General features: G+C 46.8%; 1 protein-coding gene across 10 annotated transcripts in view; it reads left to right on the forward strand.

Annotated features, from left to right (window-relative positions):
• Positions 1 to 18,396, forward strand: part of Tsga13 (testis specific 13) — a 312,864-nt gene that overhangs the window by 136,424 nt on the left and 158,044 nt on the right. For 2 of the 10 annotated variants that reach the window (XM_035450680.1, XM_035450675.1), the window contains exon 1: positions 466 to 789. Coding sequence is in view for 8 of the 10 variants with exons in the window: in XM_035450675.1 (XP_035306566.1) it covers positions 617 to 789 (173 nt within the window). In the remaining 2 variants the exon portion in view is untranslated. The other 8 variants (XM_035450683.1, XM_035450685.1, XM_035450684.1 and 5 more) reach the window with 8 other exon arrangements.

The raw sequence follows: 18,396 nt of genomic DNA on the forward strand, positions 1-18,396 counted from the left end.
GTAGGTGGTAGTTTCCGAAGGTGTTCAGCAGCTCGACTCATGGGTTTAAAAGGCAGGGTTTAAAAGCTGGTAGCTCTTGCACACTCTGTGCACTGCCCAACAGCAGGGCCCTGAGGAGTGGTTTAACAGTGTGGACAGTGGAATCCAGTCTTTGGAACATGGAAGTCTTTTGAGGAGGAGAAGGTATTTTTTCAGAAGGAAGTGGTTTGGTTTTGGGCGGGGGGCAGGGGGACTTTTAGAGGTGTAATTAATTGGGTTTCTATGTTTATTTTAAGCATCTTTGGGGTAAAAGAGACAAATGACTTACATGGTCTCAACAGAGAGGTTACACTGACTGTAAGGCAGCTGACCCATATGGCCCTATACCAGCAGTACTCACTGTCAAAGCAAAATGCTAACCCCAGGGTAGGCTGGCTATCAGCATCCACACTGGGTCTGCATGGCCCTGTGGGATCCTGGGTCAGTGGGAGCACTTTTATCCAGGGCAGAGAGGAGCTGGGTTACTGGAAATGGGGAGTGTAGCTGTAAGGATTGTGCTTTCAAGTGGATCGGTTGCTTGACCTACTGACTCATTTCATAGGAATTAGGAAAACAACCTAGTGTGGTTTTATTGTTAATGCTTGAGGACTGCAGAATCCCTGGGCCTGCAATTAAGATGGGCTGGAGGAAGGTAGTGCTGGCACTCGAAGTTTCTGCCAGCCTGCCCTCTGCTCTCCTAATGGAATTCAATCTTCTGCTTCCAGGGCAAGACCAGCCTGTGCTTGGGGATCCTTGGGTGACCGATCAACCGTGAGTATGTGCGACAACGGTTTCTGGTTCTCATTGAATCTTGCCTAGAAACTTCTAAATGGCATTCTATCTAAGGAAGAGCTTCTAAGAACTGTCTGTGCTAGTGTATTTGTAATACATTTCACTTATCATGGAAAGTACTGTGGGTGTGATCATAACTACAAAACCAAACATAACCTATGGACAACTATGGAAACTAAGTATTCAGATTTCTTTTGACCTTTATAGCATACAGATAAAAATGCAGTTTTGGTGTACTAAGTGCTTCTTTATTATTTAAAGCATAATAGGAAATAGATAAGTATATTGTAGGGAAAAAAAAAAACGAAAGATGCGCATTTGTGGCAAGTGATGTAATATTTATGTGAGAGAGACTTGTGAGTCCTGATACCCTGATTGTATTCCAGTGCTAGCAAATGAGCTTCACTCATAAGAGAGCTTCGCTCTCAGAAGAGAGCGAAGATGGTCTGCTGAACCTGTGTGAAAGCAGAGGCTGAGAGAAGATGGCCATGAGGCTGTATATACAGTCTGCCTCTGTCTCCTAATCACATCCTCAAATTACATCCTGGGGGTGCTTGATGGGCGATTCTGTGGGTGTTCTCATTCTCCCACCAGAGGGCTGAGTAGAAGGTAGAGTCGGTGTGTCTATTTATTGAGTGGACTGAGTTATGACCCAGTGCCTTAGAGTTACAGTTATCAGTCTGTTCTGGATGCTGAACCCCCTTGAGATTCTGGTCAAGCCCATGAATTCCTTTGACTGCATCGATACACAACATTTGGTTGTCCTTGGAGACATCCATAGACACAGAAAAGCCTCTGTGATGTGCCAGGTGTAGGAGGTTGAGCTGGACCCTGGAGCCTTACCCTGGCTGGGCTGGTAGGCTTCCTAAAGAATTGCTGTTAAGAGCAAGAAATAACCAGGCCACAAGTCACTCCATGAGGCTTCTGGGAGGAGATCAGAGCCAGAGAAAAGGACAAAGGATGGAGGACATGTGACTACCAATAAATATTAGAAAGTGCTTCTTGTTAGGAGTGTCACATGTGGGGCCTGGAACCCTGTCTATTTAGCCAGGTAACTATTTAGTCAGGTAATTATGAGTTCAGGATAGAGACCTAAAGACTCATAGTAAGCAACTTTGACTAGTTTTTCTCAAATTAATTTTTCCTCATCTTTTTTTACACCATAAAATCGGGAAGTCTTTCTCTCCTTCCCTCCCTCTTTTGTTAGTTTTTCCATGGTGTATGCCCCAAATGAGGTAGGAGCACAAGGATTTAACTCCTGACACTCATAGAAAGTCAGAGAGAGAGTTACACTCCTGGGTAAGCGTGTGAGGACGTGTTGAATGCAAAAGGAACAATGTTTGAAAAAAATCCAGTCTTTATTGTTCATTAGCTCCATTGAATACCTTCAGAGCCATGGCGGAAAAGGAAGACGACATGAATCTTGAGTGTGTTAAAAGGAGTGTAACATGAAGGCTAAAGGATGGGTTTGACATTAGTCAGAGCCACTGTACTCAGTTTGAGTCATGCTCGAAGACAGATGTTGGGCGATTGTGAAGTACAGATACCCAATCAACAGAATTGCACACCCTTCAAGGAAAAGATAAGAAACAGAGGGTTTTAGTCGGAAGAAAAGGGAGGATCTGTTGCTGACGGTCATATATACTGACTGCTTGCTTTCTCGTCTCCTTGGGCCTCCATGCTGCCCATTTCCCTTCACGTGCAGCACAGTGCATAGCTGCTGGTTTAGGAATGCTTGTAACCCTTTAGTGAGAGCCTCACTGGGAGTAAATACACCCAGATAAATCCAAAGAGCTCTTGCTATGATGTAGGAATAATTAATGCGTCTTCTGGCTGTGGTAAATAGGTAAGGTGATAAAATAGTTGAGCTGAGGGATGCGATGAAATCTTAAGTGGGAATTTTCTCAGAGTGGAAGAAAGTAAGTAACTATTTTGAGTGGTAGGACATTTATTCTTCCAACAGTCACTCAGGGCCAATTGTAGTAGACAAGTACAAAAGGAAGACTATGGTGCTTGGTTACACTGCTGTGGGACATAAAGCAGCATGTGGTGGGGGCTTGTGACATTCAACCACCACCCTGTGTGACCTCCTGATGGAGTTGAAGTCCAGAATGCCTCCTTAAAGGGCAGCCGTTGAGGTTAGCAAGATGGAGTAAGTGGTGAGCCATCCCCATGAGGACCTGGTACATAGGGGCACAGACCTAGGAGGTGTGCCAGAAGGCATGGGTCCCAAAAGGAATGATGAGAGCAGACACTGGGGAAGCCCTTGTTTACACAAGACAAGTGTGCCACAAGTGGTGGCCTGATGATTTCCAAGAGGGTGGCCTGGTGGGATGTACAACTTAGACAGATAACCAGGCAGCAGTGAAGAGGACTTCATTTGGAGTTTGTGCAGGTAAATGGCTAAGGGAAGACAGGTCAGGCAGGGTAAAGAGACTCCTGATGTGTAAGTAGGGGATTCCCAAGAGAGCAAGCAGTAAGCAGATGGGTAAGGCAAAATTGGCGCAGTGGCCTAGTTGCTGTCCAGCATCACTCACTGTGGAACCGTGGAACGAAATGCCAGAGGGGAATCCAGGCCCAGGGGAAGGAACAGGTGGCATTGGCGTGGCAGAGCACACAATGACTAGGTAAACGGAGACGTGAGAGAAAGAGTGAGTGGGAAGTCAGTTAACAGACATGGACTTTGAATTGGGTGAACAAACAATTCAAATGGTCTTGACTGGTATGAACACCCATTTCCAAAGCAATAGTCATTCTCTTGTCTTTTTTTTTTTTTTTTTTTTGCATTGGTTTGTGACAAGGTCTACCTTTGGTAGCCTTCGATCCTTCTACCTCCTCCACCTGGCCTTTGTATTTTAAACCTGATTCAAAGTTACTGGTAGTAAAAGTTTCCATTGTATATGTTTAAGGTATACGATATGTTTTGATGAGCAGTCAAAAGCAATTTATATGTGTCTCACGTGGTTAAGCTTGTGTATCTAAAGGCACCTATATTCCCCTGTGCTACAATATTGACTGTTGTTTAGTCATACTTCCCATTGATTTATCTCAAATAACAGAAACTATATACCCTTTAACCTATAATATCTCCTCTTTTAAAGATTTATTGTGTATGCAGTGTTCTGCCTGATGTATACCTGCAGGCCAGAAGAGGGAACTAGGTCTCATTATAGACAGTTGTGAGCTACCATGTGGTGGCTGGGAATACGGTCTCTGTTAAGAGCACCCAGTGCTTCTAATCTCTGAGACATCTCTCCAGCCCTAACTTACATCTCTTATTCCCCCTTGTCACTAGTCTGTTCTTTTTCTCTTTTTCTATATACTTAAGTCCCCAAAGATCTGTTGGTGTTAATGTCACATATTTCTCTTCCCATATCTACCTCCTCACACAGTGCAGGAGCTTTATCGACCCTTGGTCTAGCCCAGTTTTTAAATGAGCATTTTCTCCATTAAAGCATTTTAATGGTGCCTTGGGTTCTCCTTTGGAGGTTCAGTTTTGTCATATTTCAGTAGTTATCCTCTAAAATACATGAGTACTGGAAATTCGCTTCTTATGGGTAGAGGTGGTGCTTGCGTGCCTTTAACCCCAGCGCTCTCAAGAGGCAGAGGCAAGGCTGGCCCGTGTAGCTTCTAGGCCAGGCAGGGCTATGTAGAGAGACCTTGTCTCATTTTGTCTCGTGATTTCCTTAGGATATGTTGAATAGTGAGTGAGTCTTGAAGGAACCAGACTACAAGATTTTGATGAATTTTGCTGACTTGTTTCTCAAGTATTTGCACCATGCTAGACACATTTTTTAGCAGAGTATGGAATTTCTCACAGTCTCTTTATAGGTGTTGTTACTACCTTTCCTGGTAGTCTTAAGACAGTGTTACGTAACTTTTGGTTCATTTGTTCAATAGGTATGTAAAGCACACCCACTCCATGTTAGTTTTTCCTAGTAAGCTGAGCTTTGTTCATGTGTTCACAAGTCTCTCTTTTTCTTTGGTAAATGTCTGTCAATGTTCATTACTAATATTTCTGCTGAAATAAGACTTTCTGAAATGCAGTTTTTAATCTCTGTATGTATGAGAGGTACTTGGACCAAATATTCTTCCTCCATTCTTTGACTTCTAGTGACCCTTTGTTTCTCCCCTAGCTAAAGCTTGCTGCTCTGTATTGAAGACTTTCCTCCTAGTCAAAAATTAGACAATACTTGTCTGATTTTCTAAGAAGTAATTTTATTTTTCCTTCTTAAACTTGACAAACGCCAAGGAAGGTATGAAGCAAAGATTCAGATGGGTTTTTTTCAGAGTAAATCCCCCAGCATTGTACACTGAGTCATCGGTCTTTCCCAGGTAGTTTGTGGTGTTCCCGTTATTTTCTGTTTCCATACTTTGTTCTGTAGCAGGATGCCCTGAAGTGCCTGAAGCACTTGAGTAGAGGGCGTGATCATAGTTTTTACAAACATTTTATTATTCAAGTCTCAAGTATACAGCCAATAGTAAACACCTTCCACTCACCAGCTGCATGATGATTCCACAATTAGTATTTTACCACTCTTTTATGAAAACCATGTATTTATTGGTGTAATGGTTTCTAAACCATCATCTGATCCTCAAGAAGAGTCTTAACGAAGTTTTCCCTAATCCATGTTTGGTCTTTCTTGTTTGTATGTTTCTTCTTAATTTGCAGATCTGCTTTTGAGGACTCTTGGAAATTTATATTATTAGTACGGTAGACAGTGAACAGCACAATATATATTGAGGAACACTATATTTCCCAGCATATTTTTGTTATCTAATTTCATGGCTTGACTTCCAAGGCTTATGAGGTGATAAATTTATTTCTTAAGCCTAGTTCCCTGTTAATGGATGGCTTTCCCTAACAGTAGCTGTCTCTTGCCAAGATGGTACAGCAGCTGGGATGGAAGGTTAGGCCTGACCAGAAGTAGCTGCCTGGGCCACAGTGCTGGCCTGAAAGCAGACACTGTCACAGGGTGCTTTTCTGATAGCTGTGTGTTGCTGTGCAAGGAAGCCCTTACTGGGAAAGCAGGCTGCCCTGGAGAGCCTAGCACTCCAAACTGTACCTCCCAGAGGGCTGTCTTTGAATGGGCCTGGTTCACAGGGAGCAAGCAGCAAGTCCTCAAAGACCTCAGGTCGAGGAGCTCCAGCCCTTTCTCCAGGCTGAGAGCCACACCACAGATTCCCAGGACATCATGAGCCTTGATGGGACCACAGCCTGGAGATAAGTTTGTTACAATACTATAACAGCTAGCTGGTCCCTGCTTCTTAGTGCAGTACACAGCCAGATGAATGGAAAATTCACAACCTGCCTGGAAAGACTTGCCTATGCTCACCAAACCAGTGTACCATACTGTTTTTTTCTCCCAGGCTAGTCTCAGTTTTGCATCTGTAAAAAATACCTTGGACTTATGGTTGCACTGGTAGTTTCTTTATCAACAATGTATTACTTCTAAGATAAACAATTGAATATAGATTAATATCCATTCTTCATCTGAAATCTAGGAGGATGGTTTTCCTCTATCACTTTTCTAAATAGTACTTAAATAGTACTTAACCGTGGTGAAGTTCACCAGATTTGGCTCTGGAGTTGGAATTTGAGGCTATGAGGTAAGGCTCTGTCCATGGGATTGGGTAGGGGTGTGAGGTCTAGAAAGGGTGGGATGGGTGACATTTCTACAGTCATATGGGGAGACTCCCTCCTTGCTAGTCAGCATTCTGCCTTGACCTTCTCCAGGTGGCACGCTTATCCAACATCACCCAGGTTCTAAATGCTGCTTCCCAGCAGAGGGGGCAGTTGTATTTTTGAAGCCTGGCCAACAAAGTCTTTTAACTCTGAGACTATCCAGAGAAATTATATCAACTAAATTAAGGTTCTAGCAAGTCCAGCACATTCAGACAGGTGTTTTGGTTTGGGTTTTTTTTTTTTTTTTTTTTTTTTTTTTTGCAGATGGTTTTCTCGGGGCGGGGGATAAAGTACTGTTTTTCCTGCTAATGTCCACCTCCTACCACTTCAGTGCTCTGCTTGCTGCTCCCCAACCTTACTCACCTCACCCCATTAGGTACTTCTGCATCAGGACTCTGGCCCAGGGCAGCCCAGTGGTTTTACAGAGGCCCAAATGCTGCATACAGACACCATTTAACTTTTACAGAATTAGCCAGGAGCAAGTGGGAGAGATACGTAACTTTCCTCTTACATATTATTTTCCTTAGTGTTAAAATATAAAGACGGATGCAAAGGCTCCCCACACACACACACCCCACTCATCACCATGGAATGCACAGTGTATATGAATCACCTTCTAAATCCATAGCTAGGCTTGAGTTAGCTCCAAGGTTAGATCTGCAGGAAATAAGGCTGATGAGGTCATAGGCCGTGTGGAGGGAACATGAAGCCACTCACCACAGGGAACCCTGAGGGGCCGTGTCATAGGAGTGCTGCTTTAGGCTGAGTCATGCCCATGTGGATGGAACTTCTGCCTCCCAAGTATCTCTTGTTAAAATATTAAAAACCGCCACCAGTTTAAATGAAACAAAGTTGGGATGTTTGCATAGACCCCCCGAGGTTACATATAGACAGATTAACAAGGCAAGTAAGACTCTTACTTGCAGCCTCGCACATGTGGTCAGCACACTCATGTAATTCTAACACCTTGGTAACTGAGGCAGGAACATAGAGAGCTTAAGGCCAGCCTGGGCTACATAATGAGCTAGAGGCAAACTATGCAGAGAGAATATAAATTACGAGGTGTGGCTTTTCCTCAGAAGCTTGGTCCTGAGGTGGAAGCTATAATGGTGTGTTTTGTGCTGTTGCCTCTGGAATGCTTACCAAGAAGAAATTAAAGGAGGCTTTTAGCGTTTTGGACAAGTCATGGGTATCGTCCACGGTGGCATTTTTATGTTTTTATTTAACTGTGAGAGAAATGTACCCTGTGCTCAACTGCCATCTCACCCATAATCTACCACATGCTAATGATGACTAGCCCAGTACCTAAGGTTACTGGGGGTATATTTCCTATGGTCATTGTTCTGGGGTCAGAGTGAACAGGGAAAAACTCACTTTTGTGCTCACGTTCCTCATTCCTGTAAACTACCCCCCAGCACAGAGCCTGATTCAACACAAATAGAAGAGGCTGGTGACAGCAACTCATGTCAGAGGCATAGGCCAGGCACTGTACCCGGTGCTTTATGGCAGGAGACCACTGCAGTACCCACCCCGCACAGACACAACTGAGGGTTGGAGAACTAGTCATTTTCCTGGGGAGTCACACAGCCAACAAATGCAGGAACCAAGATTCAAATTACAGTGGTCTGCCAGCTACACCCAAGCTTTGAATTTGTATCCTATTTGGATTCCTGACTCATTTTAGATTTTATCTATTAGGCCGTTACTCAGTTGGATGTAGTCACGTATCTTCAGAGTATTATGGAAGAATGCTCTCATCCAGCTGGATGCTTTCATGACATTCCGTGTTCTAGGTCACCTCGTGACCATGTATTAATGACGAAGACTCTCTGCCTGTGCCTCTACAGGATGTACTTTGACCATAAGAGACTGTGCAACAAAGGCAGTTCACAACTCTACTGGCCCAACCACCAAGGCTGAGAAAAGCGGTGTGGCTCATATGGGCCAACTCCCTTTTCATGGTGAGAAACAAGTGACCGCTCACTACCGCTAAGCCTCCCTGGAAGTTCAGGCCCCACAAAGGCAGCACCACAGTTAACTACGGAATTCCACTGTCGGGGGAGAACTTGGCTTCCTGTATACTCTGGCCCCCTTCCCCATTTCGGTGATATTAGCCAATAGGATGAATGAAACGGGATAGGCTGAAGTTTTTCCCTTTCTCTGTCACCTCAATGAAACCATCCCTTCTTGCTCCCAAAATGTGTTAAGTTTCTCTTATGAACTTTGAATGAGAGACAACTGACAGTTTTGTGTAGCACGATCATACAATATGTCGATCCTCCCAGCAACTGGTAGTTTTCTCTGTCCCCATTCAGCTTGCCCCATGCTGACACATGGTTGGTGAGTGACAGATCCAGGACCCCACTCTTCAGAGTCCTTAGGCCTTGGATCCTGTTCTCTTGTTCTCTGTGAGGCACTGTCTCAGCACAACCCTTTACGAAAACCACGTGTTGCTCTTGTCCTGATCAACTGGACTCAGAACTGGCTGATTTGGGTTTTATTTTTCCCTTTTGCTCTCTTCTCCAGTTAGCAGCCTCTTGTCCCACTCCCACCCATTCTCACTTGAAGTCCACCGACGAGTGGTGGGACCTCTCCAAGTTGCGAGATGTTGACATTGAGTCTTTCTTATAGACCATGCTGGCTGCTTCCCTTCATTGTATAGATTTGGCAGAGTAGAATGCCATAGGGTTTGGGTTCCGTTTTCGTGGGCAAATTGAACGTGAAAAATCATGGTTGTGTTAGTGAGAAGTGAACAAGATGGGAAGTGTGTGTACCTGGCAATGAGGAAGTAAGCAAGAGAATGAATGTGTGTGGGCGGCCCATGCGCTTGGCACAAAAGACGCTTTAGAGAGGTTGCTGGCTAGGACAAGCTGTGTAATTAAACAGTTGAACAGGTCTTACCAACAGCAGGGTGGTGTTCTCCACAGGCCTGCAGGGGAACGAGGAAATGGAGCGAGAGAGCTGGAAATGTCTTTGGACACACGGAGCTAGACATGAGTTTTCACACGCCAGGTAAGCTCAAGAATGCAGAGTCCAGGCATCAGTCCATAAGTCAAAAAAAAATCAACCCAGTTCTCAACTTGGCTTTCTTTTAGGTAATATTTGGGCAAACTGGGGATTTTTTTATTCCCAGAGAAATGAATATTGCCACCACTGTAGAACAGAGGACCAAAGTTAACTGGTTTTTTCAATAATCGTGATACTGGACTGACAGTTTTATGGTTAGGTCTCTAGAAAGACCCTCCCTGCATTTATTATTCTCTTGTGGAGGCAAAGTCAGGAAGAGGAAGACACCATCAGAGACCCTTCCTCTGGTGTTTGCTGGTTGGAGGTCTTCAAGTCAGGAAGGCCAAGGCCGACAGAGTTTGTCCTGTGCTCACTGAGCATGTGCTGTATGCCAGTCCCTGGTCAGCACCAGGCTAAGGGTGATGGATGATGGGACAGGGAAACAAGTGTGGTTTCTGTCACTGTGGAACCTAGGTGAACCCATTGAAAGGGAGGATCTAGAAGGCAGTTTCAGCACACAGGGTCATGGGGAGTTAGCAGTGAGGGCTCCAGAGAGAAAGAAGGACCAACCATTAAAGACGCTAGGACAGTGGTTCTCAACCTTGCTAATGCTGCAACCCTTTAATACAGTCCCTCATGCTGTGGTGATCCCCCCCCACCATAAGATTATTTTTGTTGCTACTTCATAGCTGTAATTTTGCTACTGTATGTAGCATAATGTAAATGTCTGTGTGCTCTGATGGTCTTAGTTCCTCCCATAGGTTGAGAGCCACTGCCCTAGAGTGAAGCATAAATTCAACATTAGGGACCAAAATGAAGGCAGCACAAAGGGTGCCTCCATTTCAGAAGAGAAACCTCCTGAGATCCCTGGGGTACGCCCCTGGGAAGTTTCCAGGCTCTTAGGAGAGCCCCACCCTAAGCCACTGCTTGCCACTTCCTGTTCCTATGACTGTCCCTTGTTGAGGGGAATAAACAAAGACAGTGAAAGCATCTGACAGGAATCTGAAACCAGACCCATTTTAGGTGCCCCCATGTGTGGCAGTGGCTTCCAGAGCTGGGGCCAGAGGACCTAGATTGCTCCACCGAGGATCACATGACCAGGGTAACGAGACCAAAGAAAGGGCATTGTGGCAAACAAGGCGGTAGGATGTGGAACACAGATGGTAGTTACTTTGGATAAGAGAAGCCCACACAGCTGGACCCCAGCCTTCCCTGGAGCGGTGTGCACGGAATTGAGTGGACTTTCTTTCTTCACATCTCAGCCTCTGCTATCGAAGGTTGTGGGGAGTCCTGTGTCCCACCCCCCATGCACACACACCTCATGTGCAGACCCCGTGAGCATCCCTTTCACTCTTCTCTCCAGTTCCCACTTTGCATTCTTATTGGAAGTACTCTACCTCCACTTTGGAAGAAGTGAACTTCAGCCTCTGAGGGGGGGCTAAAAGGAAGCGCTGTGTAACCCAAAAGTGTTGTGTCAACACTGTGGTTCTGAGCGTCTAATCTTTTACTACCTGTAGGGACAGGTGGATGTGGAGTTGGAGCTGGCAGGGAAGGCCGAATTCTTTCAAGGTTATGGTTGTGCAATAGAGTATCTTTGAAGCTGCAGGAGGAGGTCAGAGCAGCTTGCTCACAAAGCTCACTTTACTGAACTCTTCCTTCACAGGAGCCTATTTGCTTGAATATCTGAAGTGGTTTCTTTCTGTGCCAGCATACAGCACATAGCTGGGCCTTCAAAGAGTGGTCATTACCCGTCTGTAGTTAAAATAAGCATATTTCGTGGTCGTGGTGGTGGTGGTGGTAGTGACACTCGTTTAAAGTTTTCCTGAGGTGGTGGTCTGAAGCGCTTACTTTGACAGCTGTTTTTTTAAGAATGCCTGTTTTAGTGTCCCAGGGGAAAATGAGAAGAGTTTCTCTTATCGAGTAAGAAGTGGCCATCAGGAGCCATCAGCAGGCTGTGTTGGTGAGGCTGTGCTGAGCTTGCGTCTGGGTCTGTAACCGGACAAGGGGAAGTAGAAGAAGCTCAGGGTATTTTTTGCTGATCGCGGCTGCAGTGGAGCAGATCTCTCCCCACCCTGTGGTCCTAATGGAGGATTCAGCAGAGAGCGCCTTTCACTCTGGTTGGCTGCGTTAGCGTGGTCAGACATGCAAGCAGAAGTTGTGCATGGTTAAGGTGAAGGAGTGGCACCCTCCCTCCCTCCCTGTGGGCATCCAGCATCCCCCCATTCTTCTGCCAAGTGTGTGGTGTGACCAGAAGCCCTTTCACAGAGCTGTGGTTGCCCCAGAACCTGGGACTAGAGAACTCGTTTCCTTTGGTCCCTTCCCATTCCTCCTCTGTCTGCTTTGAGGCCCTGCCATGGAAATGGTGTGGCCACTACAGTACTTTTGGGTGCGTTGACTTAAGCAACTGGGGGTGTTAATTAAAACCCTCTGTGTACAAGCACAGCTTCAGTAGGTGATAAGTGCAGGGGACCCTCCCTGGGACCTGTGGGTAGTCCCTGGAGCCCTTGCAATGGTGAGTGGGTTCTCGCATGTAACAAGAAAAGCATAAAGCCCTGCTGGAGGACTTTACCATGCCTTTTTTTTTTTTTTTTTTTTTTTACTTGCATGGTGGGTGGCCTTGCTGGCTACCCCAGCCTGTGGTGCAGTAAAGGAACAGGACCAGGACTGTGAGCCTCTTATTCCCCACCCCTCCCCTCCTGTGGAATTAGGAACAGGTAACCACTTCACTGTGACACATATGCTCAGAAGATCTGGATCCTAACTCCCCTGCTTCCAGGGTGAGCTCTGATCACAGCCAAGTCACCCGGACATTGTCCGGGTGCTGTGCGCGCGCGCGCGCGCGCGCGCGTGCGTGCGTGCGTGCGTGCGTGCGTGCGTGTGTGTGTGTGTGTGTGTGTGTGTGTAAAAGGCCTGCTCGGTGATTTGCCTTTTCTAGAAAGGCCAAGTCACAGATGCTCTATTCCAGGTGTTGGGACTAGTTGTTGCCCTCTCCCATCTCCAGACTGTCATGAGTGGCAGATACCAGATAACTAGAATGTTCCTTTAGAGATCCAGGCCAAGAGGGGACAAACTGGGGAAGCCAGAACTGGGACTAGGCAACCAGGCTAGGTTACCGACTCCTTCGTTTTTCTCCTTCCCTACATGAAGAAGGCAGTGTGCGTGGCAGCAGGAAGAAGAGCCACTCTTGAGTCCAAGTAGCACCCGAGGCAGCCTCTCCCTGGGAGGAAGGTGTTCAGGAACACAGACAAAGTGCTTGTGGAGTGGGCCTCACTCACCTGGATGTTGTGCCACAAGCCCGAAGGCATAGAGTCAGACCCGACTCTGGGCTTGCTTGCTGTTCCCTGTGGTAACCTCTTACAGGAGGTCCCTGTGCTCTGCCTATATCACCATTTCCCACCTCTGAGTGTTTCTTGCCTGCCCAGCCCTCTGCTCTGTGCATAGCCAGCCAGTGGGGAAGGTCACTGCTGTTGACTCCTCACCAGGCCCACTGACTTCCTGGCGCTTCTGCAGCGGGAATGACAAATGACAGAGAAGCATTCTTGAAGTAAGCTTCGAGCTTACACCCTCCTTAGCGTCCCTGTGGAATTGATGTGGCTCTGCCCTGCCGGTGGTGGGAGCCTCGTTCCCTCTCCTTCAGAGGGCTATAGTTTTCCATTGCAATGGTTGTGTGAGGCTGCCACCTTGTGGCCAGGACCAAGCAGTGTGCAACTTGCTTCATGCTCCCAGAAGGACACTTTAGCAGTGGCCCCAGACACTCACTACACACATCAGTCCAGCTTAGGATGTAGCGTTTCTGCTTTGGCATCTATGTACTAGGTGTTTTGGTTTCTTTGGCTGCAAGTCACTCTCCATATGCTCTTCTACTCTGCTCCAGGCTAATCTGTCTGAAAGGCAAATCCGTTCTCTTGGGTTCCAGGCTCTATCCCAGCTCTCGGGAGTCTGCCAGCCCCTCTGCCCCACAGTGCTTTCCCCTCCATCTTACCTGGCTGATGACCATGGATCTGACAGTCACCTCAGGTACCCCCCCCCCATATCAGCTTCCCTCTTACCATGCCTGGCTCACTTCCCTTGGCATGCCTCAGCTCCTTTTTTTGGAAGGCAAAGAAAGAAACAGAAAGCCAAATGGCTGGAAGGAGGAAGCGAGAGGGAGGGAGAAAATCTGAGAGGATTTAACAACTGTGTTATAATCAGATGTTTTTCTTCTTCCACAAGCTACTTGAAAGTAGAGACTGTCTTTTGTCTCTGAGTCTCTATGTAATAGGATCGTGCCTGGCATCTGACCATTGCTCACTGGCTATGAGGAGGAATAAAGGGAGAGAATCAAATCAGGCAGAGGCCTTCTTTGAAGCGGTGGAGCTCAGGAAAAAAAAAAAAAAAACCTTGGGGGTGCTCACAGAGCTGAGAGGACTGGCTAGGAACAGAGTGGGGGTGTGTTGCTGAAGCCAACTGATGCGTGGTGCTCACAGATCTCCCAATATAGGAGGTGTCTGCAGTCTGTAACTGTGACCTGCCCTCCCAGGGGACCCTGTCTCTTTCTTTATAGCCCCTGCACTTGACACAATGCCTGGCGTACACTGTGGACTTGAAAATGTTATCAGTTGAAAGTACTTAACAAAGCCAGGGAACATCAGTTGACTTGATACCATCAAAGCGTGGTTGCTGTGAATCCAGAGGAGGGAGGGGTTTGGGAAGTTTTTACAGAACAAGTAGCAATCGTTAGAACTGGACAGACAGCAAAAGTTCTTTACATTTAAAAGATTAAAGAGGAAGAGCTCAGTGTCTGAGATTTCTAGCAATTCAGCCAATCTCTTGAACAGAGTTGGAGGTGAGAAGCCCACCACGTGGGCGGCAGGTTATCTGCCTAGTAGGGGGTTAATCTGCAGATGGGAGAGTGTCCTGGAGTGGCCAGATTTCACTGTGGAAAGACCTTAGGCACACTCAGACTTCCTGTAGCTATGTGTGTGTCAGTCACCTCTTTAGAACCTACCAAAGCCTCCCCAGAGGTGTTTGGTCATTCCCCCCCCCCTTCTTTTTAACAGGGCCTCAAGTGGGCAAGGCTGGCCTTGAACTTACTATGTGGCTGAGTCTGGCCTTGAACCCTCAATCCTCCTACCTCACATCCCAAAGTGCTAGAGTTTCTGGGTGTGCCACTGCATGCTGCTTCAGAATCCTTTTTTTTTTTTTTTTTTTAAGGTGTCCTGCAGCCTCACCTTCATTTCCTGTCATGGCATTCACCTTGGTTTCCTCCTTGTGGCTTTGGTCTTGTGACCCACGCTTTGTAGGGTACAGGTGTGAAGCCCCCTCAACCACAGGACTGGCTCTTTCCCTTTTGAAACAAAGACTTTCCTTCAGGTGCCGCCTTTGTCCAGGCCCTGTGCTGTCCCCGGGTCCTTCTGTCCTCGTGACTGTAATGACCTGGAAAGCGGTAACATGCAGCCGGCCGGTGATCCTCCAGAGCTCAGTCACTGCCCTGGGATGCCCCGGCAAGGCTGTCCCAGGCTGACTGGGTCCTCTCCATCTGACCTGTGAGCCTGTGAGGGCTCTTTCAGTGTGACAGAGATGGCAAAGGAAATGGGAGTTTTTCTGGCAAAACACACAGAAGGTTTTACCACAATTACAGTTATGGTCCGTGGTTGGTCATCTTATTTCAGCACACCCAAATTATCCACTTACAGACCTCTTTTATAAATAGAAGTGAAGGATTTTTTTTTTTTTTCCGAGACAAGGTTTCTCTGTGGCTTTGGAGGCTGTCCTAGAACTAGCCCTTGTAGACCAGACAAGTCTCGAACTCATAGAGATCCGCCTGCCTCTGCCTCCCAAGTGCTGGGATTAAAGGTGTGTGCCACCACCGCCTGGCCAAGTGAAGGAATTTTTAAGTGGTGTTTTGTTTGAAATTGTGGTTTTAGAGAGTGGGAGGGTAATATGACACACGGCACAAGCCATTGATCCTCTGTAAACAACGTAAAAGTGAGGTTGAAGTTATCGGGGGTGGGGGGGGTTGTAGGCAACCAGGCACACATGTGAGGAGGCTGTCTGTTGCCCACCACCTCACAGCTCCAAGACAGGGTCTGTCAGTAAACGGGAAGCTCACTCTTGGCTAGACTAGCTAGCCAGTGGGCTCTTGGGATTCACCTGTCCCCCAGTGATGGGATTACAGGAATGCGTAGCCACGCTTTTTATGTAGGTGCTGGAGGTTTGAACTCTGAACCTTACACTTATACCCACTGAGAAATCTCCCCACCCTGAGTTGGTTTTTTTGCTTGCTTGTTTTTTTTTTTTTAAGTTATTCATAGGCCTTCTGATGGTTCAGACGCTTATCATGTATTCCCAAAGTAAAAGAAGAAAAAAAAATGTTCTTTTTGCAAGTCCTGCCTGACATGTAGCTTATATACCCACCATACAGAGATAGAGATGGCCTTGGTCTGCCAAATCTGTAACTTCCATCTTTGCCTGAGATATAGGCAGGAAAAGAAAAGGTGTTGGTCTGACTGACCACCCAGTCATGCCAGTCAGAGCTTCCCAAAACAACACGGAAAGCCCTCCTGACTGAATTGTGACTGTTAGGAAATAGAACTAACTTACTCCCAGTAAAGCCATTAAAAGGTATAATTGTTACATCTGGTTGGTTGACTGTGATGTCCCCTTTTGGGACTTCCAGAAAGGGAAGAAAAACCAGCAGAACTCTTGCTTTTCAAGTATTAAGATTCTTTTAACTTTTGAAAGTTATGGGGTCTTGTTTTTTCAGTTTTTTTTTTTTTTCTAGTTTTTGACCATATACCCATGTGACCAGTTAATTCTGTTGAGCGAAAGTGTCCTAAAGGGAAAAGCCCGTCCTTGTCCTGGCCAGTCATTGTTTAGCTCTAGGTGAGTGTGCTTTCTGGGGACCACCCCAGGCCCTGCCAGAAGGTTAAGCTGCTCCACTAAACTCAGATGCTGGGTTGTTTGCAAATTGCAGGGTTGCCTGGGGTCCACAAGTTGGGGCTTGCTCCTTATTTTTTTCTGTTTGTCTTTTTGGGTCATATGCACAAAATATAAGAATGGATAAGAGGTTTTCTGGTGTTCCTCCTTCCCTTCCTCCCTCCCTCCTTGCAACAGTGGGCATGAACCCCACGCTCCTAGTTTTATTAAGTCAGAAGAATTGGGGAAAATTCTAGAATCCAGAATCAGAGCAGATTCCTGAACCTTTGATTTCAGGTCATGCAGAGTTAATCACGGTTGGTTGGAGTTTGAGGCCTTTTGGTTCTGTAGACTTCATGCTCCAGGCTCACTGACCTGGAGAAGTGTGGTCTGGTGGAAGAGGAAGGGCTCATTATTAGGAAGGAAGCTTCCTTCTCTATGTTGGGACCTATGAGAGAACTGCCCTGATTTTACATAGAGGTTACAGATAAGCCAGTCTTGGTGACCACATTCCATCACTGAACATTGGGCACCAAAATGAATTTCCTCCCCCTTGGAAATGGTTGAGGTGGCTCTATAACAGCCTTGGGGTGTTTCTGGGCACCGGTGAATTAAAGGCAAAGGCTCAAGCAGGCATGGGTTTGTTTATCTTGCCTTTCTGAAGTTGAAGCCAACATTCTTAATGGTTTTGAACGATTTGGAAGGCTCTTTTTTTCGGCAGAACAGCTTTTCAGGCATGGGCTAAAGTCTCTTTAGATGAGGCTCAATGCAGAAACCAGCCTCACACCAAATGTCATTTGGTAGAACCAGCTCGTTTTGGAGCAAATGAGAAACAAAAAGGCCAGCGTCGGGAGGCTTGGGCCTGCCAGGGGTCATGGGTCTGGGAGAGGAGACAGTCCCAGACAGGAGACTCACTGGGTCTGGAGCCTGGGACTCCCAGTCCAAACCACAGAAGGAAGAGGTTCCTGCCTGTCCTTGGCTTTTTTTAGAAGAGACCGCTCACCCATTGAGGAACAAAAGTGGAACAGATATGTGTGTGCTATAGGCAGGCTTTTCCAAACCATGTGAAAGGTTTGCCCACGTGTTACGTGTTTACTAGCTCTTGGAGAGAGAAGAGAATGAGCGCTCAGGGTCTGTCTGCCAGAATTGGACCTCACATACCTCTGCGGATTTTTCCCTTTAGATGAGAACTCACGCCACAGTAGTTCTTAGTTCTTAGTAACACAACCCTTCCCACAGGAGAAAGAATTGAGCAATGTTCTTAGAACATGATGTACTCCAGGGCCTGAGTAGATGTCACGTTTAGAAGATGCTCTGGGCACTTGGAAGTGCCCCCTGAGGGAGATGGGGCGGGGGGGGGGGGTCGTGGGAAGCGGGGGGGGGGTGAGGGCATCTTAGGGAAAGCAGTTGACTCACCCTTGCTACTCAGTGGAGGCTTCAGGGAGGTAGCCTCCAGGAGGAAGGCCTTATTTCCTCATAAACCTAGCAGGGACCAGCCACCCTTGCTGTGTTGGGGAACAAGCAGCACAGGCCATAAGGGGGAAGCCCCAGGAGACACCAGACCAATTCCCAGCCACATCAACTCCAGAGATGTCCCCTCTCCTCCTCTGACACTCAGCACCAGCACACACTGGCACTCAGCCACCCACCTTTTATTCACGAGCACGTAAGACGGTGGCGTACTGCTGCATTTACTTGTATAAGTACAGTAATCTGAGCCAAGATTAAATGATTTGTCTAAGGAGAAAATAAGGTCAAAGGCCTGGAATCTGTACCCAGATCTCTGCCACGAAGCCCTCCTGTGAGTAAATCCTAGGCATGTCCTTCTAGGTGGACTTCACACAGCTGTCATCCGTGCCGTACTTCTCCTAATGGCCTCCTTATTGCAAAGTTTGCTTTCTCTGGAGCATGTAAAGCCAGCTTTTCAGCACGAGGGGAAGCTCTCCCACACAGCTATCCTTGGCTCTAGTGACACGCAGTGCTGGCTTCTCCTCCTC

The sequence above is a fragment of the Cricetulus griseus genome (genome assembly GCF_003668045.3).
Source record: "Cricetulus griseus strain 17A/GY chromosome 1 unlocalized genomic scaffold, alternate assembly CriGri-PICRH-1.0 chr1_0, whole genome shotgun sequence".
In the NCBI taxonomy this organism is placed as follows: Eukaryota; Metazoa; Chordata; class Mammalia; order Rodentia; family Cricetidae; genus Cricetulus; species Cricetulus griseus.